This window comes from Macrobrachium nipponense, chromosome 31, assembly GCF_015104395.2.
Source record: "Macrobrachium nipponense isolate FS-2020 chromosome 31, ASM1510439v2, whole genome shotgun sequence".
Classification (NCBI taxonomy): domain Eukaryota; kingdom Metazoa; phylum Arthropoda; class Malacostraca; order Decapoda; family Palaemonidae; genus Macrobrachium; species Macrobrachium nipponense.
Window position 1 is genome coordinate 45905431 of NC_061093.1, and position 22932 is coordinate 45928362.

General features: G+C 41.1%; 1 protein-coding gene across 11 annotated transcripts in view; it reads right to left on the reverse strand.

The window, feature by feature from the left end:
• Positions 1-22932, reverse strand: part of LOC135206942 (adenylate cyclase type 1-like) — a 352691-nt gene that overhangs the window by 5547 nt on the left and 324212 nt on the right. For all 11 annotated transcript variants that reach the window (XM_064238463.1, XM_064238460.1, XM_064238457.1 and 8 more), the window contains 2 exons: positions 20125-20407; positions 14914-15079 (listed from right to left, as the gene is read on the reverse strand). In XM_064238463.1, the coding sequence (XP_064094533.1) occupies positions 14914-15079; positions 20125-20407 (449 nt within the window). The remainder of the gene's footprint in view (positions 1-14913; positions 15080-20124; positions 20408-22932) is intronic.

Genomic DNA, 22932 nt, shown 5'->3' on the forward strand with positions numbered 1-22932 from the left:
AAATTTCTGGGCTCAGCTCGTGTCGGCCTATGAAAGTATCCTTAATATTATTCTTTCTAGGTAAAATTAGCCTAAAATTACCAGAGAAAAACAAAATTAAGAAAATGTCAGTAAAACTGACTCGCTCACTCTTAAAAAGAAGTGTCGGTATGATAAAGGGGCGAGTGTGGAACACTACCACGAACCAAACACCAATTAGAACTTCCTGTCAGAATCCCCCCAAGAGAGAGCTGATACCAACGGGCGATGCAGCCTCTACTACTACTACTAGAGGACGCCACGGACAGCAGCGCCCCTAGCGGACATCCTTAAATTTTAGCGCTAGCGACAAGTCGCCATTTTCTTGTGCTCGTGCCTTTTTTGGATTTATTCGTAAATTTCTACGATGGAACGCTCTGCCATTGCCACGGCTAAGTTAAGTAACTCATAAGTAACTTTTTACCATAGTTTTATCTTCCGGGTACCAGTATTTTCCTCTTAATAGGTCATATACGGTTCCACGGTTGTCTCGTGGCGGCCATGCCGTCTCGTAAGAATTCCCGGTCCTCCATACTGGGACTTCTTATACTTATGGGCTTACGTTATCACATTCATTGTTTTACATCAAGTTTTAGCTAGTTCAGCCCTCCTACCATTCTCTTAGCTTGGTATTTAGGGCTATCTTATTATTTCCGGCCCAGCATCCCGGCTCTTGCTCTACATCGGCTATCGCTGGCTCCGAGTAGGCTCCTGTTTCTTGGAACAGTCTGCCTCCTCCTGGGCTTCTTTCTCTTTTACTAAAAGTGTCTCTTCCACCTTTTGATGTAATTTTATTTTCTTATTTAGGGTGTTAGGCTAGCCTAGGTGCTTGTTCCATGTATTGGTACAGCTTGGTTCACGTGGCCCTACCACGGTTGTGTTGCTCGCGGCCTAGGCCACTTGCGGTCACGTGTTCCATAGCACCTTACCCTGCCCCTTCCCTCCCTTTCTGATATAGGGAGGAGCTGGGGGACCCCTTGGTTGTTATGACAACCTCATCGCCTTCTCTCTCACTTTCGGAGGTGTCCAGGGGTCACCTCAGCGGGGGGTATAGGGCGACCACTCGGAGGTCCCTCCCCCCCGGGTCTCCCATTGCGGGTCGTGGGTGAGGCGGGGAGGAGTAGGCCATCCCTCCCCCCCTTTTTTCTCGCTCCCGCCGTGTTTCGCCGAGACCTTCCTCCTCCCCTCCCCAGTTGCTCAGCCACCTCCCTTACGATACGAAGGAGCCTTCCGTCGCAGCCGGGGCACCTTTGGTTATAGGTTACTGGCTCCGCTAGCGGGCAGGGTGGGCTCTATGAGTGGTCGGTTGCTTGCCTACTATATCCTTATATCTCTCCCCCGCTACCGGAAGGGAGCTTATCCTTACCTACGCACTCTTCTAGTAGACGGGCGGAGAGAAGTTGTTTTATTTTTGTTATTTTAAGGATAAAAACCCTAATTATAAGATATTTTACAATGAATTGTGTATTATTATTATTATTATTTTATCACCATCCCCGCCATTTTCCGTCGTGGTTTCCATTACCACCACTCCTAGTTGGTTGATTCTTGTGCTTCCGCCGTCGGCGGAGCCATAGCCTATCTTCCAACCTGGTTACCACACGTATTTTGGCGGGGCTCTGGTTCTATCTAACCTTATCGCTCCGGCACCAGCGGAGCATATGTTAGGCTGTAAGTGTTTACTTGGTACTCATGTACTTTTTCACTTACAGGCTACCAACTGCCAGGTCCCAGCCTGTAATGCGACGCTCTATGACCCCTGTGGACATGACGAGTGCAGGTCCCACGCCCCTTGTGCCACGTCGTTCAACGAGTTGATCGTCTGGCACCCTGAAGCCTGCGCCATATGCTACGACGTAGTCGGTCAGCTGGGAGTGGGGTAAGTCCATTATAGACTTACTTATGTTTACTAACAACTTCTAGTCATAAGTTTGTTAACCCCGTTCCACAATTGGCAGCTAATCTCACCTTTCTTTCAGGCTAGCGGTGTGAGGGAAGTCGCCCTCGCCACCCTGAAAGCGTGGGTGGGCGGCTTTGGAAAAAACGCCGCCAAGGGCCAGCCCTACATCTTGGATAGGAAGCTGGCCATCCAGATCTTCCCCGCGGGCAAGTCGACGGGTTACGTCGACCCCTTGTCCGCTGCCCCACTGATAGCCTCCATTCAGCAAGAACTCCAGCAATCGTTTGGGTCGTAGCCTCACAGGAGTCGGTTCCGGACGTCGCTGCCCTTGGATCTTAACCTAGAGCCCATGGCGGTAGGTGGGGAGGATTTGTTGGTTGAGGTAGGTATGTCGGGCGCCCAAGGTCCTTCCTTGGGCGCTCCTGGATCTTCTCCTGTCCCCTCTTCTTCCGCTTCTTTCCAAGGCTTTGCGGGATCCGAGATCCCTAGTCGCTCTCCCGCTCTCTCTGTACCTCCTAAGGAGAAGGGAAAGAGAGAACCGAAGACCTTGTCTAAGTCGACTTCTAGGAAGTCGTCTTCGTCTTCTTCGGCTAGGAAGTCGTCGACTTCCTATGCCGATGCGGTGAAGACAAAGCCGAGCTCTTCCCAATCGAAGAGCTCCAGAAGCAAGGCTTCGAAGGAGAAGTCTCGTGCTCCCCACGAGTCTCCGCCTTCTCCCGCCTCCGCTGCTTCCACTCCGGCTATGCCGGAAGGGGTAGCAAGCACCAGCACCTGTGATCCCTCTACTGTCTCAGCAGGGGTGATGGAACAGGTGGGCGTGCTAGTAGGCTCCCAAATCTCTGCACTGGGAACGCGGTTCGAGCAGATGTTTGCCCAATTGTCAAACAGTCTGTCTCAAACTGGACAGTCAATCCAGGATCTCTCTAATAGAATGAGAGAGAATGAGGACCGAGTAGCTGGGCTAGCTCAGGCTCCTCCCCCAGTCTCCCCTGCATCTAGCACGGGGATTCTTCAACTTCCACCTTATGACTCCTTGCCAGCTTTCTCTATGGAGAACCCATGGAGAGTAGCTGCATACGCTCCATTCAAGGACGGGATGATTTCTATTCCCGAGTGTGGAACTCGAAGGATTGAGGACTTCGAGTTCTACCCTCCGGGTCTGTCGCAGCCTTTCATCGGGTATGCTAGGCTGACGCCAACGGCTCTCACGAGAGAAGACAAAATCTCGAAGGAGTCAGTTCTTTACAGTAGAGATCACGCCCAGCGGGAATGGGTTCACTGCCTTGAGGACTGGGAGTGTACTAACACTAAACTCCAGGCCTATAAGAGTCCCTTCACTATTTTCGCGACGGAAGAGGAGGTCTCTCTTCCGTTCGCCACGAAATTGGTGGAGAAGTCTCTTCAGGCAGTCCTCAAGGATGAGCCCATTCCACAGTTGAGGGAGGCGGAGTCTACTTCTCCTCTCTTCCCTGCCTTCGGAGAATTGTGGGAAAACCTGCCAGCTACATTCACGCTGGGTAAACTCAAGCCGGACTGCGCCATGGACCAGTTCGGTGAGAAGTTACCTAGGCTGCCGGATTCCCTAATCCAAGCAGAGTTCGATGCGCGAACTAGTTTGGCAGGTCCCTCAATTCCCTCATCATTACAGAAATGGCTGCTCTTCCTACTCTACGGAACCGCTGTTCAAGATTCTGGCGAAATCTCAGTTTCAGACGGTTCTGACGGACGCTTTTTGACTTCTTCCAGGCTAGGAGGAACTGCCGGAAGCATGTCCTACAAGAGTGCACAATCAGGCATGAACCTAATAGACTCTTGGCTGCAAGCATGTGGGGAGCGGATCTCTTCCCAGAGTCCGCAGTGAACGAGGTCCATCACGAAGCTGCTAGACTCAACCAGAGCCTTAGAGCTAGGTGGGGTATTTCCTCAAGAGGAAACAGGAATCCGTTCCCACTGCTGGCAAGAAACCAAAGAAGGCTGGTAAGAGGTTCCAGCCTTATAAAAAACTCCAACAACAGCAGCAATATGTGCAGGCAGTCCCAGTTGCCCAACAGGGACAACCTTCCACCTCTAAACAGAACCAACCTTTCCTCCTGGTGCCCCAGCAATCTCAACCATCCACTTCCTACGCTATCTCGCCGGCCTTCAACCCCGCTTATGAGGCTCAAGGCTACTCTCAACCGAGAGGTAGGGCGAGAGGTTAGCTTTTCTTCGTCAGCGTGGCGCAGGAAGGGGCACGAGGAGTAGACAGTTCAGAGGAGGGCGTGGTGGCCATCCCGCCCATCAGCAATGAGGTTCTCCCCAGGTAGGAGGGAGGCTGTTCCTCTTCCGCCACAGGTGGGGGTTCAGCAATTGGGCACAGAGCATAGTGTCCAAAGGATTAGGCTGGAGTTGGATCAAAGATCCCCCTCCAATCAAATCATTTCATCAGGTACCGTCAAAGGAATTGATAGATTACGCGGAAGAACTCCTTCAGAAAGGAGCTATTGCGAGAGTCAAACATCTAAAATTTCAAGGGCGCTTATTCAGCGTGCCAAAGAAAATAGGCTCACAAAAAGAAGGGTAATCTTAGACTTTTGTCAAGCTAACTCTTTCATTCGCTGCGACAAGTTCAAGATGCTTACCCTCTCGCAAGTAAGGACCTTACTTCCGCGTGGAGCCGTCACATGCTCCATCGATCTTACAGACGCATACTATCATATCCCTATAGCCAGGCACTTCCGCCCATTCCTAGGATTCAGGCTAGGGAATCAGACATTCTCATTCAAAGTGATGCCCTTCGGTCTGAATGTAGCCCCCAGGGTATTCACAAAGATAGCAGAAGTGGTTGTACAACAATTGAGAGCTCAGGGAATCATGGTAGCGGCATACCTCGACGATTGGTTGATCTGGGCACCAACAGTCGAGGAATGTCTCGAAGCTACCAAAAAGGTAGTTTACTTTCTGGAACATCTGGGGTTCCAGATAACAAAACGAAATCCAGACTTACTCCGGAATCTCGTTTTTCAGTGGCTAGGATCCAATGGGATTTGTCTTCCCACAATCTATCAATTCCAGTGGCCAAACGGAAGGAAATAGCAAAGTCTGTCAGGCAATTCCTCAAATGCAAACAAACGTCAAGAAGAAACCAGGAGAGAATCCTAGGGTCTCTTCAGTTTGCTTCGGTAACAGATATCCTTCTGAAAGCAAGGCTGAAAGATATAAATCGAATTGGCGGTCAAAAGCAAACTCCAAATATCGAGACAAGTTGTCAGTAATTCCACAGATCCTTCGCAAACAACTACGGCCTTGGTCAAAAGTAAAGAACTTAGCCAAGAAAGTACCCCTTCAATATCCCCTCCCAGTGCTAACCATTCACACGATGCATCCCTGTCCGGGTGGGGGGGATACTCTCAGTTCAAACAAGTTCAGGGGACTTGGTCAGTTCAGTTTCGCCAGCTCCACATAAACGTGTTGGAAGCAATGGCAGTATTTCTTACTCTGAAGAGACTGCTTCCCCGAAGAAGTCTCATCTAAGGCTAGTTTTGGACAGTGCAGTGGTAGTTCATTGCATCAACAGAGGAGGGTCCAAATCCAAACATGTGAACCATGTCATGATAGCCATCTTTGCATTAGCAAACAAACACAAATGGCATCTGTCTGCCACTCACCTGGCAGGAGTAAGAAATGTGATAGCAGACGCTCTGTCCCGGTCAGTTCCTCTGGAATCAGAGTGGTCTCTGGACGTCGGGTCATTCCAGTGGGTAAGCCGGAGAGTCCCAGGTCTCCAGGTGGATCTCTTCGCCTCACAAGCGAACCACAAGCTCCCTTGCTATGTGGCCCCCAACCTGGACCCTCTGGCTTATGCCACGGACGCCCTGTCGTTAGATTGGAATCAGTGGAGGAGAATTTATGTTTTTCCTCCAGTGAATCTTCTCTTGAAAGTCCTAGACAAACTAAGGTCTTTCAAAGGGATAGTAGCTCTGATTGCACCGGACTGGCCCAAGAGCAACTGGTATCCTCTTCTCTTGGAATTGGGTCTCCGACCTCAACGGATCCCCAATCCCAAACTATCACAATCAGTACAAATGAGGACTGTGTTCGCTTCCTCAGGAACTCTCCAGACCCTAACTTTATGGACTTCATGAAGTTTGCGGCTAATAAAGATGCTGACATTGATCCACAGAATATTCTCTTCCTAGAATCAGATAAGAGAGAGTCAACCATTAGACAATATGACTCAGCTGTTAAAAAATTAGCATCTTTCTTGAAAGAATCGAACACTACAACCATGACAGTTAATTTGGCTATATCCTTTTTCAGATCTTTATTTGAAAAAGGTTTAGCGGCTAGCACGATTACCACTCATAAATCGGCTTTGAAGAAAATCTTTCAAGTAGGTTTTCAGATAGATTTGACTGAATCTTATTTCACATCTATCCCTAAAGCCTGTGCTAGACTTAGACCTTCCCAGAGGCCTACTACAGTTTCATGGTTCTTAAATGACGTCCTCAAACTAGCTTCAGATACTGACAACTCATCTTGTACATTCATAATGCTCCTGAGGAAGACATTATTCTTATTAAGCCTAGCCTCAGGAGCTAGAATTTCAGAACTGTCGGCTCTATCCAGGGATGCGGGTCATGTGGAATTCCTCCCATCAGGAGAAGTTCTACTTGCTCCGGATCGTAGCTTTTTAGCCAAAAATGAAGATCCTCTTGCAAGGTGGGCCCCTTGGAAGGTTATCCCACTTCCACAGGATCCTTCTCTCTGCCCAGTATCAACTCTTAGAGCCTTTCTATCTCGGACTTCTTCTAGATCCTCAGGTGCTCTCTTCATGAGAGAAAAAGGTGGTACTTTATCAGTTAAAGGCATTAGACAGCAAATCCTTTACTTCATTAAACAAGCCAACCCTGAGTCATTCCCAAAAGCTCATGATATCAGGGGAGTAGCCACCTCAATTAATTATTTTCAACATATGAACTTTGAGGATCTTAGAAAGTATACTGGATGGAAATCCCCGACAGTCTTTAAACGGCATTATTTAAAGTCCTTGGAATCTTTAAAGTTTTCAGCAGTAGCAGCGGGAAACATAGTTTCCCCTGATACTGTTTAGTAGTTGTAGTATAGATCCAGGTCTCCTTTCTACCTACATCAACCAACATGCCTCACCCTATCGTCAGGCTACTCAACATCATAGCCTTAGCCGTTGTATCATATAGTGGTTTGTCCCTTATTTTTTCGCTAGGGACATCCACATTTGTACTGATATGTACTTTAGTGTACCTACCCTTATTTTTATGCTAGGGTAGGACACATTATGTTTGTATATATTCACCATTTTATGTTAATGATGAACTTCAGTCACAATGTGTTTGTATATATTTTGAATTATTTGTATTGATGATGGATTTCAGTGTCCCTACCCTTATTTTTATGCTAGGGTAGGACACATGGGTGTATATATTTTGGAATTTTGTATTTTTGTTAAGTAAATCCCAATTTTTCCTTATTTTACATGCATCTTTGTAATTTACTTTAATTACCTTTTAAGTACTTTAAGATTACTAACATTTTATCATTTTACTATTAAATAAGTTAGTTTAAGTGCTTAATTTGTATGCTGTAATTGATTTACTTATATTATATCCATCATTTTAAATTGTTTTTCATTGTTCCCTTTTCCATCTTGTCTGTTTCTCTGGTACTCTTTCATAGGCCGACACGAGCTGAGCCCAGAAAAGGGATTTTGACGAAGGAAAAATCTATTTCTGGGTGATTGGCTCGTGTCGCCCTATGAAACCCCCCCTTTTTTCATAGTTTGGTTTCCCCCCCTTGCAGGACAAGATGTATTTAACTGTTTTATTTAAGGATGTCCGCTAGGGGCGCTGCTGTCCGTGGCGTCCTCTAGTAGTAGTAGTAGAGGCTGCATCGCCCGTTGGTATCAGCTCTCTCTTGGGGGGATTCTGACAGGAAGTTCTAATTGGTGTTTGGTTCGTGGTAGTGTTCCACACTCGCCCCTTTATCATACCGACACTTCTTTTTAAGAGTGAGCGAGTCAGTTTTACTGACATTTTCTTAATTTTGTTTTTCTCTGGTAATTTTAGGCTAATTTTACCTAGAAAGAATAATATTAAGGATACTTTCATAGGGCGACACGAGCCAATCACCCAGAAATAGATTTTTCCTTCGTCAAAATCCCTTTTTTAGGAATGATAAAATTTTAGCTATTAATAGTTTTCAACTGTTTTATTTCTAAATAAACATATCCTGAAGCGATAATGCTAAAAATATTTTAATTGGTTTACTGACATTTGTTCATTGCTTGTATGACACTGTGTACCACAAATTGGAAATAATGTCTGTATGAATAATTCAGGATAGGATCAAGTAAGTTATATACCATTTTGGAGTTTTATGTATAAATATGATAACACTAATCACAAAAGACTGTCTTCCCCTGGTAAGCTGCTGATGAAAATTTCCTGAGATAGCTGGACATCTGACCTGCAGCGTTTCTAGAAAAACCTCTCACTCGGAGTACTTGATATTCTCCAGACATGAAGAGACGAACTCTACTGATTGGTGAAACCTTTCCACATGAGGTTGGCAAAGGAGCCAATATATATATGTATATATGTTATATATACATATCACAATGGAGGAATTTCTCCAGGAACCCCTGACAGAAGAGACAGAAGGACCGGGAACCACTCCGCTTAAGCCAACAAGGTCATCCTGAGATTTTGAGAACTCATTACTCTGTTCAGAACTTGACCGATCAGGCAAAACGGAGGGAAGGCGTACACCTCGAGATTGTCCCAAGGATGCTACAAGGCATCCTCTGCTTTCAACTCCAAAATGTTGACGTGAAGCAGCTTGTCCTCTGCACTCCAAACACCTGAGGCAAGGAGATCTTCTGGATGAGCAGCTCAACTGTCAATGGAGGCACCCGAAAACAGGAGTCTGGAGGGGGTGAACATAGAGGGACTCTCACTGTGAGATTCTGGTCGTCTAAACACCAATGAAGGTCTTTCCTGACCTCTTCTGACAGAGGAACTCTCTGCAGAGGGGAATCTCCTGCCGAAGACCAGAAGTCCTTCAGTCTTCACTGTAGAGAGCGAAGGTGAAGGCAACCATACTTCTCCAGAGAAGACAAAATCCCTAGAAGGACCTGCCACTGGTGAGCTGGCTGTTTGGACTGTGACAGGAAAGAACGTGTCACCGGCCGGAGGTTGGGCCACAAAGACGCACTAAGATGGCCTTAGCCACAGACTGCAGTAGCCTGACAAAGGAGGAAGAACTGACACACAGGTACAAACAGGGAATGACGCCAAAGCAAACTTGCTGAAGGAGACTTAATTCCTGAGGTCCTGGTCTTTGAAAGGCAAATGAGAAACACGTTCGCAGACCAAAGTTGCCTCACATTCTTGACTGTCAACCACATGTTTTTAGAGAGAATAATTTTTGGAAGGTGCAGGAGACACTGTTGTAGCAGGCGCCTTCGACCTCTTAATTGGAGCCTTATCATCTTTCGACAGACTGGAACAGGTACAGGAGATGGAGATGGTTGAGATGGAGGGCTAACACTTTCATGGTCACATACACGTATGTGTAAGGGGGAGACATGGGGAGAAGAGGAATTACTCCTTCTATGACGACTCTTGCCAGAGAGAAAAACAGTCTAGCCTCTCAACCATACCTGGAAACGTCTCCGGTGACTCAGTGAGAGGTTGTGATGATGTTATAGGCGAAGATGGAGATGATGTCACAACTGGAGGTAGAGACACCACCGCAGCTGATGTCATAGGGTGAGAAGATGCTGGGAGTGACTTCATGATATCTCAAATGGCAGCGCTGGTGGAGTGATAAAGGGTGACCCAGTCCCACTAAGAGGTAGCGCACAAGAGCAAAAGTTGTGTAGGCCTGGAGGTGGGGGAACTACCAAGGGGGCCGGCAAGGAGGTACGAGAACAGCCAAGAAATGCGAAAGTAGGCCATCCAAACCGGGACACCCCGTAGGCCTAGAGACACCTAAACAACTGCCATCTTGTTTGATTCGGAATCTGAAATAAAGGAAGCAGAAAGTGGAGCCTCCTCCCTCTTGGGAAGGACATTATATCCCGTGAGAGAAGGGGGGCTACATTAAACATATTCTCATTTTGTGCAACTTCCGATACTTCCAACGACAAATCGATGGAAGAAAAGGAAGGAGACAGTGGTACAACCAACGCAGAGGGAGTGCTTCTGGAAGGAGGGGATGCTGAACTGTCCAAATGAGGAGGTAAAAAATCCTCCCAAGAAGTATAAGTGGATTCTCCCTTTTCTTGAACATTCTGGGCAAGGATTAGTAATGGTACAAAAATTAGATCAGCACCTACTGCGTGTAGTATGGGATCTGTAATGATACCAGCCAAAAACCTGGAGCATGGAAATCCCTGAATGCCCGGACACATGCGTTGATGAGGCCTAGAAGAACTGGAGGACTCCATGATAATCAACAAGGCACACACACTGAAACCAAAGAAATCACAGGTAAACAAAGCAACTGGCTTGGTAAGGAGAGCGAAGAAAAGTGGTCAAAGAAAGACTGGCATGTCATGGCGTTTTATGCCTTGTTTGATGACCAGCTTCCAACTCTTATGAATACACGAGATGCCAGATGCCACAGATTCCTTGCTTTACAATCTTTGATTGTTTATAACTAGTTTCCAGCTGGTGCAAGATTATCCTATATTTAAGACTGAAGGTTTGTTAGCAGTAAAAAATACAAATTGATTAAAAATTTGTCATTTTAGATTGGTTCATGGACAATTTTGTTCATTGCCTGTATTGCAGTGTGAACGAAAAATTGTAAAAAATGTAAAATGGGATAGGATTAAGTTTGAGTTATACACTGTTTTGGACGTTTTTGTGTAAATAAAAATATTTTGAAATGTTATTGTTCATAAATGTTTAAATTGGTTCATGGACAATTTTATTGCTTGTATGGCATTGTGAATGACAAATTGTAAAAAAAAAAAAAAAAAAAAAAAGGCGTGTGAAACACGTTAGAAAAATTAATTAAAAAATAATTGTCACCAACTAAAATATCCCATACTCTCTACGAGACATGAAAGAGAAAATGGGTTAAAATTATACAGGGATAACTTGCCCAAGATGTCCAGATTCTCTCAGGGTCTTTGAAAGTCCAAAAATATTTTGCTTTTAGTGTTTTCTCAAAACTTCTTTACAAAACTAAATTCTTATTTTTCTTGGACAGAGAAGTACTTCAGAAATGGGAGCGAAGATCCTACATTTGGGTGGGTAGAAGGGCCCCTAGCTGATTCTAGGGGACCACAAGCATTGGAAATAATTTCATGTAGCCAGGAGGTGGTTTTGACCAATGACAACTTGGTGGAAGGGAATTGAAAAACACTCACCTTGGATCTGGAAAAGAGGGATTTTGCATTTTATCCACTTACTCCAGAACAAAGGAGAGCGAGTCCAACCCTTCCAAGTGCCAGGTGAGATAGGACAATCGGTGTAGGTCCCATTCTGGAGGAGGTTTAAACTCCTGAGGGTACAATTCTTTGAAACTCCTCACAAAACATGGAGATTCCTATAGAAGCAGACATATCCATGGCTTTTAGGAGGAAGGCTTACAAGAGAGCTACCAGGTAACCCTTAACAGAAAACATGTTAATACCTTGTCTAGAATAAGGAACACTATAAAGTCTGCTGCCCATTGAAGAGAGGTACTATGTACAACACCAGTAACAGAAGACTGCCCACTTTACTTGGTATACATTCACTGAGGAGAGATGGAAAGAACTGGACATTTCCTTCCCTGTTCTGCAAGTACAGCTGTCTTGGAGGAGCTGCTGGATTACTTCTATCTTGAATACTTGCTGAAAATATACCTCTCTTTCAGCTCTATCGTGTGTATTGATGCCCCAATCATGCATGTGAACTGCCAGTTACCTCAGTAAGGTATATATCAATCCCCTGTGCTTGTTGACAAAAGCCACCATAGTGGTGTTGTCGCTTATGGCTATCACCAGATGGGCTCCCCAGCCTTTGTGGAAGGATCCAAGAAGAGCAGTACTTCTAGAGGGGGTGAGCTTAGGGAGACCCCCTGCAGGTTTTCATCTGACAGCCACAACACTAGGTCCTCCTAAACTTCCTAACTGAGCGGAATCAGGTGGTGTTGGGAATTGTATGGGAAGAACCAAGGTCGTTTCAATTGCCACTTCAGGGATCGTAGGTGGCTTTGCCCATTCAGTAGAAGTTTTTCACAAGATGTAAGATGACCCAGGATGCCTTGCCATAGTCTAGCCAGTTGATCCTTGTCCTCCTTTATGTTGTCTATCCAGGGAGTTGCTGGGAAAGCCTTCACTACAGTGTCTAGTATTGAACCAAGTACTTGATCTGCTGCTTGGGAATCAGGTCGGACTTCTGCTAATTCATCAGTACACTTAGACTCTAGCAGAGGGGCAGTTGTTGCTTGTGCTGAAGTAGTTTTCCTTTTGAGGAAGCAAGGATGAGCAAATTGTCCAGGTGACATAAAGGGCGGATTCCTTCCAAGTGAGCCCAAGCTGAGGCCAGGGTGTACACCTAGGGAGGCTGTTGAATTGGAAGACCTTTCATTTACACATGAATCACAGGAACTTCCCCATGTTCTGATATAGTATTGGGATCTGAGCCCAGGTCCTCTGCAATTTCACAGTGAGGGGAAACCAAATTTTCTGCTCCTATTTTTTCTCCTGCTCTTGTCCCACTGATGGAGGAAACATAGAGGATGGACTCCATCCTGACTTTTATTGCCCATGAAGGTTTTGGGAGTTGTCTAGAGCAGAAGGGAAGCAAAGAGTGTGGTAGGTTTGTTTTCAGAGAAAGTCTAATGGGTTAGTTGGAAAAAATCTAATTTAACATATTTTATATTTTTGTTTAATTTGTTAATTTTTTTAAAGTTTGTCCTTTTTCATTATAGGTTTGGAAATCATTGGCATTGAACATTAAAAGGAATATTGTGACTCCTGTCTATGGTACAGAAACTGTGAATGGCACTAGGAGGGAGAGGAACAAACCTGTCTGCTCCTGTACTCATAACACCTCCAGGTTAAACGACTCTCTGCCTCTGGAATGGTGGGAAGTGTGAGATGAGAATGCAATGCCTGTAAGACCTGGAGTTCCTGCGAGAGTTCAAGAGAGTAGTACGAGGAAATGACTGAACATGTACTATCCTGTCCAAATGGTGAAAAGATATGATATGGTACATCTTCACCTGTATTGTTGGTTGCTAGAGGGTGACCGACAAGTTTTACTCAATTTCCTGGGAGAGGAGCAATGGCATGATGAATATCTTCACTCTTTTGTTAAGTTTCCACCTTCTTCTTCTAGTATCTCTGGCAGTGGGGAGAAGCTTAGGGGTCAAACATTAGTGAGGATGAGGAGGATGTTTGTTGTAAGCTTAGGGGTCAGACATCAGTGAGGATGAGGAGGGTGTTCGTAAGCAAGAGCAGTAAGGGTAGGGAGGCCAGGGCCGAAGAGAAGAAAACCTGTTTCTACCCTTACTAACCTGCCTAGGAGTCTAAAATCACTGAGAGAAGGAGTCCATGCAATATTCAGGGATGGTTATTATCTTCCTCAACTGCATCAATGATTTTAATTGCTTGATCTCATCCTCATCAGAAGAGGAAGGATTAAGCTTCATGAACAGAGACTTGGCCCTGCCAGAAGAAGTGCTTGGGGAAGGGCTTGATGAGGGATCTTTCTTTGACTTCCTCTTCTTTTTGCCAAACTGCTTCCATTGAGAAGTAAAAGTAACACATCCAGGATGGGGGAAGTCACTGGTACATTCTTTCCCCTTGAAGAAATGCAGATTGAGTGTAGCTCTACCGCAATTGGGGACATAAATAAGTTGTTTACAGGGTCAAACACTACCCTTACAGCAGCGTTGATCCTGGTTACCCTCCATAGAAACAAAGGGTCAACAAAGGATGACACAACACAGAAAACAAAACCCAATATCCGTAAACATATTGGAATACATATCAAATACTGAATAAGCACAAAGAGCACCCAGGCACACATGGAAAACAACACAAAAAACAATGGAGACTTGGCCAACACCCATACAAGCGGCAAGTGGGACTTCAGTTAACTTTACCACTACCACAAGAATAATGAGTAGCGTTGGGTGGTGAGGTACAGCATCCTCTCACCCCCCATCCACCTCGTTTGTCAGCACACAGCTAGTTCAGCACATACACTGAAGGATGGTTATGTATGAAAGGCGTAGTGTTTGTGTCCTTGTAGGAACAATTGGATAATTATATCCACCATCCTCATCCTTTCCATAAGAGAGGATGCATCTGAATATGACAAAATTTGGGTATTCTGAAAAGAAAATAAGCAGTAATTTCCTTTTTGCTCATACTGACTAACCAAATACAGGACATAAACCATCAGATTATGACCAATTTGAACTGGCTAAGAACAGTCTTCTATCTTCTTGGCCTATTTCTGTAAATGCATTGAAGACATGATATGTTACCCTCAGGCATTTCCTACCAAGTTATATTTTTCTTCTTTCAAAGTCATTAAAGTGTTCTCTAGTATGATGCTGATGACATACTTTACCACTTCATCTAATCTTTCACTGAATACTGTACTACTCCAATACCTGAAGACACCCAACAAAAACATACCAGTGATGTAGGTTAATGGTTATATTATGATACTATAAGGGGCATGAATAATTCTTATAAATTCAAGTTTACCTGTTGGATATAACAAAGGAAGTAATAAAAAATAATTTGGGTGGAATAAATGACCCTTTCAAGTTCCACTAACAATTATTTTTAAATAAGAGGATTATGAAAAATTATGAATCTGAAGGTCTAGAAGAATTTTTAATTAATTTTTAATTATTGTCAAAGTTACATTAACAGTCTTAGGAGAATTCTGATACATTTAATTATAATTACCAATTTCTTACCATAGATAAATTAAAAAAAAAAAATACTTAAAACTTACCTTCAGCATCTGTGAGACCAGCATCATTCATCATCGATACTTGCTCCAGGGCAGGATCATCAGTTGTATAACCAGTACTTTCCTGGTCTAGTAAAGGTTCAGAAGCAGCCCCATCATCGTCTTCACTCCATTCTGACTGACTTGTTTCACCTCCATCACCACCAACCTAAAAATTGAAATAATTCACTGAACAAATGTGAATGACGTTACTTTTAATTACAGAAGTAGGTAGTCTGACCATCCCACCAAGCTATAATGTTGAACAGATAAATTTTTATCCTATGTTATGTTATTTCCCATATCTTTCTTTCATACTGAAGTTTAATGGACATGGATGTAATTTTATTTTTGGCAAGTATCCCAAAATGTAACAATTACCGGTCAGTAGTTTTATCAATACTACAGCATAGTAGGTAGGAAATCAGAGGTTTGGGGTTGGCTATTGGAAAACTCAAGAAAGAAATCAAGTGAAAATTACAAGCCAGTAATGAAAACCCGATTTTCATACAAACTCATTAATCGCAGATAGTTAAAGCATTTTTCATGGCCTTGTAAATTCCCTGGTTCTCCAGTAAGGATGCTCCTGTGGATGCTTAAATATAACATGGATTTCCATAATTACTAGTCGCAGTCAATACAAAGCTAACATCTCTCAAATAAATATGCAGTAGCAAAGGTAGACTGGTATTTGTATATCACTGCATGTAAATTAGAAGATAACTGAAGATCATACTTAAAAAGCAACAGACAATTGTGTTCTCACTTTGTGACTTAGCACTCATGATTGTTGAGCTTTGTCCTGTCACACTATCATGAACTATCTGAATTAACTGATTGTAGCAAATGAGAAATCATATTCTTTGTGGTTGCTCTCTTCTGCCTTTGGCCATTATATAAAAAACAGTTTGAAGGCTTGTTCATGAGGCTTTTGGTCTTAATAAAAGTTTAATACCCTTTATTGAAATGACCTTGTCTATTTATTGTTGGTGATGGAAGACAAGGAAAAGAATGAGAAGCATGCTGCGGTGTATGGCCCTGGCTACTAGTCTTAGCTGCAAGGGATAAACAATCCTACTGAAGCCCCACCCCTTCCAAACGATGACCACCTCTTATGTGTGCAGGCCTCATGTGACAACCCATGAATTTCGCTCTCTTTGAAAATACCAATGCTAGCAGAAAGGCCATTTTCAATGTGAGGTCCAGAAAACAAGCTTCTTGGAGAAGCTTATACAGAGGATTCATTATTAAACTCTTCAAGACAAGGGAGAGCTACCAGTGAGGAGGTATAAGTAATTCAAAACTTTAGAAAGTACATAGTAGCGCACCGAAATAGTGTACCATGGTATTTCGTACTTCTGGATACTAAATTGGTGCAAAATGGAAATATCAATTTGAGGGTTTTTGCTTCCAGCACTGAATGTGTAATATTCTCTATTAGTATTGTATTATGAAATACAAACAGATATACTTTACTTCATTGTATCCATAATATTATCATATTATTATTGTATTATAAAATAAAGACATAGTGATCAATATTTTGGTTTGGAAATCAGTTGAGGGTGATTACAAATGAACTCAATTCAAGAGTGATCTTCTTGCTTCTAGTTAGCGTAAATGAATCTCTAGATAGTACTCTATTGACATAAGAAAAGGTTATATTTTGTCATACAGTGTTTTTTTAAGTCAAAATACAACTTAAATAGGTCTTTTTGTAAGCTAAAATGTTATTTTCTCTACAATTTTATTTATGGTCTAGTTTGAGGGCACATCAAAGTTTATGGGAGTGTAATCCACGTTACTCCTACACGATAATTTATAGTTATTAACCCTCTTACGCCGATTGGACGTATGAAACGTCGAGTCAAAATGTCTCCCGTATGCCGATTGGATGTATCATACGTCGGCTCAAAAAAGTTTTTTTAAAAATTCGCGGAAAAATACTTATAGGCCTACCAGCCGAAAACTTTTGAATCACGTGCCTTGGGGGATGCTGTGAGTTCACGGATCAAGGCGTTGTTTTGTTTACAATCGCTACGCAGGCGCGCAAGCGCGAATTTCTTTCTTATCGCACTAAAAAGTATCAGTGACACATCTCAAAAATTATTTCGTCACTTTGACATAATTTTTGCACCATTTTAAATTATCCTTTACATGAAGTATTATATATGAATATGTGCGCAATTTCATGTAAAATACAACAAAAATACTCATGATTGTAGCTTTTATCAGTTTTGAAATATTTTCATATAAATAACGATAAGTGCAAAAATTTCAGCCTTCGGTCAACTTTGACTCTACCGAAATGATCGAGAAACGCAATTGTAAGCTAAAATTCTTATATTATAGTAATACTCAATCATTTGCCTTTATTTTGCAACAAATTGGACGTCTCTAGCACAATATTTCGATTTATGGTGAATTTATGAAAAAACTTTTTCCTTACGTTCGTGCGATAACTCTTCCGATAAATATTTTCGTGCGATTGTCCTAATGTTTGCACCCTTTTAAATTTGCCGTTACATAAAGTTTTATATATGAAAATGTGTGCAATTTCATGCACAATACAAAAATAAACAACCCATGGTTGTAGCTTTTATCAGTTTTGAAATATTCTCATATAAATAACGTTAAGTGCCAAAATTTCAACTTTCGGTCAACTTTAACTCTACCGAAATGGTCGAAAAACGCAATTGTAAGCTAAAACTCTTATATTCTAGTAATATTCAATCATTTACCTTCATTTTGCAATGACTTGGAAGTCTCTAGCACAATATTTCGATTTATGCTGAATTTATGGAAAAAAAAAAAAAAAAAAAATTTCCTTACGTCCGCGCGGTAACTCTTCCGAAAAAATCAGAATTTTTTTGTGCGATTGTCGAAATGTTTGCACCATTTAAAATTAGCTGTTACATAAAGTTTTATATATGAAAATGTGCGCAATTTCATGTAAAATACAACTAAAAATGATTGAAGGTTGTAGCTTTTCTCTTTTTTCGAAATATTTGCATATAAATCTCGATAAATAGAAAAAAAACCACGTTCGGTCAAATTTGACTCTACCAAAATAGTTGAAAAACGAAATTGTAAGCTAAAACTCTTACAGTCTAGTAATATTCCGTCATTTTTATTCATTTTGAAACAAATTTGAAGTCTCTAGAACAATATTGTGATTCATGGTGAATTTTTGAAAAATATATTTACCTTCACTCCGCACGCCGATTCGCGGCCGCAAGTCTCAGAAATACGTACATCGCATTATCCTAATATTTGCTCCTTTTCCTATTAGCCGTTTTATAGAGTTTCATATATCAAAATGTGTGCAAATTCATGAAGAATACAATACAAAATAATTGAAGGTTGTAGCTTTTTCCATCTCCAAAATATGTACATATAAAAAAAAAATATATATAAAAATTTCGACATTCGGTCAAATTTAACTTGTCCGAAATGGTCGAAATCTGCAATTCTAATCTAAAACTCTTAGAGTATCGTAATATTCAATCATTTGTCTTAATTTTGAAACAAATTGGAAGTCTCTAGAACAATATTTAGAATTACGGTGAATTTTTGAAAATAAAATTTTTTTACGTCCACGCGTTACGAATTCGTACATCATTTTGTGATAATATTTTTCCGGTGTTGCTTTTATTGTTTTACTATGTATTATATATCAAAAAGATTGCAATTTAGTGTACAATACAACGAAAAAAAAGTAACTCGTTAGCTTTGACCGTTTTTTGCACAGCGTGATTTGAATTCAATTATCTATGATTTTTTTTTTCGCTACCATATATCGCATTATTTACATATGATAATGATATTAGTTATCATTTCTGATGATTGCATACTAAACTTCAGGCAATGAAAAAAATGAGCCAAAAATGAACTCTTTAATCTTCAAAACTAAGCGCGCTGTGATTTTTTGAAAAAATTATTTTTTCCGCTTCCGCGCTCACTCCAAACCGGCGCCGGCATACGGGAGAGGTTTTGATTTTTAGGGCTTCGGCGTAAGAGGGTTAAGTAGCTTGAATACAGTTTTCTCAGATGTGAATGTTCACTTGTACAATTATTATTTGCTGTACACTGACAAATGTAAAACTTTTATACTTCTTACCCTTCAAAAGTCCGATGAGGTTTCCACATTGTTAAAAGGATGCTACAGTAATTTCCAATAATAATTTATATTGAATTGTATGCTTAATTATAGACACAACTTCTTAACCATGAATAAAGAACATAACTTTTATAGCAAAGTAAATTCATGAATCTTTAATAATTTACTGGCGTGTCATCTTTGGCCACTTGTTAAACTTGCAGTGGAGAACATGAGAGCTTTTAAACTAACCGAACTATGAATTTGTCTGGATCTCTTTTCCTTTTTTTTTTTTTTTTTTCATAAGGGAAGTTTGATGATTACACCCAAAGAAGCTGCCTTTTATTTGCCGATTCATCTAAAGATTCTGGATTATTTCAACACATAAAAATGCATCCTTTCTAAAATTAGTAATATTTTCTTACTTTTAAGAGCATGTAGAATGCCAACCATACCAAACGTATAGTCTTTGGAACTTGTTAATGATGGGACAGAGGAATATTATGCCAAATTTACCATCACTGACCTTCACTATGAACAAAGGTATATACACCATTTTTACTTATACTTTGTATAATGAGAGTTTTCTTACAATTAGGGATCCAATTGGCTTATGTATGATATTGTCCGTGACTAAGTACGTAAAGATGACAGACATTTGTGTTTTAGTTTATAAATTTCTTCATGCCATTTCTAGCTTAAGCTATAATTTAAGAATGATTCACAAAATCTACTTTCATTTCAGTATCAGATAAAGAAAATACCGAATCTTGAAAATATATGGATGTTCACATTATCTACCAATTATGTTGCAAATGGAAACAAAGATTGCAAACACCAAAGAAATGAATACATACTAAAAGGTAACAAAGACCTTAAATATTTTGCTCTAGAAAACTGATATTTACTACACTATAAGCAGACGACTAAAGGCAGTCACATTCCATAATATGACAACTGATATAAAATTTACAATCCAGTCATTCAACAGGGCTAAACAAGTGATTACAGTAATTCATGAATTAAGTGAAGTAAAAAAATGTATATTAATAATGAAAACACTTACAAAACTACAGAAGTAAAATAGAACAATGTTAGAACATATTAATACTTACTGGTATTGCTAAATTTGAAGTGTTGCTATCTTTAAGTTGCCCACTATCACCTTCTTGGGCCATCCTTCGCTCCTCTTCCTCAAAAGATCTAACATCATCATCATCACAACTTTGGATGTTCTGAGGATCATTCTGACTTTCCACATTAATTTCAACTTCTGGTAATTTATTAGCGCTTGATTTTTCTTTCTTACGATCATTTAACCCTTCGTCATCTGTTGATGCCTCCACAACATCTGATTCCATATTCTCATATTCACTGTGCGCACAAGCTGCAGGAATTCTGTTGGTATGGCGAAATATTGAGGTTTTTTTTTATCACACAACAGGATTCAAAGGATTACCTATAACTTAAAAAGATGCTGCACACTACTTTAATAAATGAATATCAAACATTATGGGCTAAAGGAATGGTTTATTTGTGTAAGGGAGAAGATATTTTTAAAGTTTACAGGAACATAGTACTACAATTAAGCATAGCATATGGAAATGTAAACGATAAGTTTTTGACTGATGCAAAAGGGACGAGCAGTGGCGTGTGGTTTAAGTACAATAAAATCTGAATAAAAATGTTCTCATTCAACATTTACACAATTCATACATATCAATATATAGATATAGACAGTATAGAAACAGGTAGTATAATAATACCATGTAACCATAAAATTATATGTTGTCAAGAAGACCTACTTTCCTGGTAACTTAATACTAATGCTCTGGATTTAATACATGTTCCTTTTACAGAACTCCAGATAGACTAATCTGATGAACTTGCATGGCAACTATCAAGGTGATTGATGCATGAAATACTTTATTATCTATAAATAATTTAGGATGAAAAGAAATGGATTACACATCTCTGCATACATTCATACATCCAATAGTACAAGCATATAAATATACCTCAGCCATTCATGTTTAATATACTCATTTACAGTGGACCCCCCCCTAATTCGCGTTCTCTGGATTCGCGGACTCACGCATTCGCGGATTTCTCTCTGGAACATTTCCCCCCATTATTTGTGGAAAATTCGCCTATTTGAAGTATTTTTTTATAAGAAATATCCACAAATTACTGTTGTTTTTTTCATCATAAAATACACTTTTTGTTATAAAACTATTAATAAAACCAGGTATAACAATTTTCAGTGGGTTTTCTTGAGTTTTAACTAACAAAAGAGGTTTTGAGCATTTTTATAGAGGTTCCAACTATATAATCGCAAGGGGAGGGGGTTCTGGTACATATCCCCCGCGAATGCAGGGGGACCACTCTACTAAGTTTAATATACTCATATGTATGAGTAATGAAATGGATATATAAAATGAAAAACTAAAGATACTATTTCAAAGCAGTGTAGTATCTACAACAAAAGTAAAAGTCTCATTTGATTTATAAAAATCAATCTCACAGCATGTAGAAAGGAAACTCTCATGTCTTTAAGTGTAGGACTCTCAACTTTGCCTATCTGATACAGTACAATCAACTTTACCTAACTGATGTAGTACAGTTACCACTGACAACCTCTGATATCCCACATTATACATGGCCAGTCCTCAGGTGACAAAGGGTTGTTTCCCATTTCCTTGGCATGTTACTGTAATCTTCACGCATGAGAGGGGAGCACTTGTAATTTACAGTGGGCTATGTTTACTTTCAACCATTCAAGACTTTTCTACAAAATGACACTGTCATATATCAAATTCACAGGCTGTAACTGTTGTTAGGATGAGTAAATGTACAATGACTGTTACAGTAATGCATAATGGTTATTTACCGATGGCTGTGATAGTAATGCATAATGGTTGTGTAAAGATGACATCTTTGTTTACAAACTGTTGTCATATTTAATAAAGTATTTACTAACTTCCTTTCTGAGAGCCGAGAAGGCAACACTAAAGAATCTCATTTGGGAATAAATAACTGACCGGTGTTCTCCAGTATTTATTTGAACCCAGATTAGTATATAACATGGTGCAATGAGTTACGGAGTCATTACAAGATAAAAAGGACCATCGGCAGTACGTATGGTGAGATACAAGCCAAAATGGATTTGATGGCAACAGATGCTGATATAGATAATGAAGAATAGACTTTCACTGAGGATGATACATCTAACCTGACCTGTGATGAAATCAAGAATTTCTACATGCACTGGGAGTCAACTGTAATACACAGGACAGAATGGCAAGACTGATCAGATTACTCCAAGATGCTATAGAGAAAGCCAAATCTACAAGTTACACAGGGAACAAACAGTAGAAACCCCTACATTTCCAACTGATAGGAGACTAAAGGCCTGTCCACACGAGCCGGGCCTGATCGGCGTGCTCCGGGGTTTGACGGGCAAATTCTGGCGGGCTTACTCATGAATGTTGTCCACACAGGTGAGGCGATGGAGAGGTGGGGCGTACCCAACGATGCCAGTGGTGTGTTCAGTGCGGTACGATAAACATGGTGCCTACCGCAAAGAAGAAGGTATTGTAGCATGATAATTGCTTTGAGTGTGGTGAAAAAGAAGAGAATAAGGTGCAAAGAATGGCACGGTGGTAAAAGAAATGTATATGGTTCACGTACGTCTGCCCAGGGTCGAAGTTCAAGCCATCGGGCACCACCATGGTGATTTTGCTACACGACCCATCGGGCAACTGACGGTTTTGCGTCAAGTGTGCCCGTTAGAGGGGAAGTCTGCCAGTCAGGCCCGATCGTGTGGACAGGCCTTAAAGGAAACAACCACAGGTACCAATGATTATATGTTGTTTATTGTATAAATACTGCAACAACAAAAGCGATTCCCGACTTGAACAGTA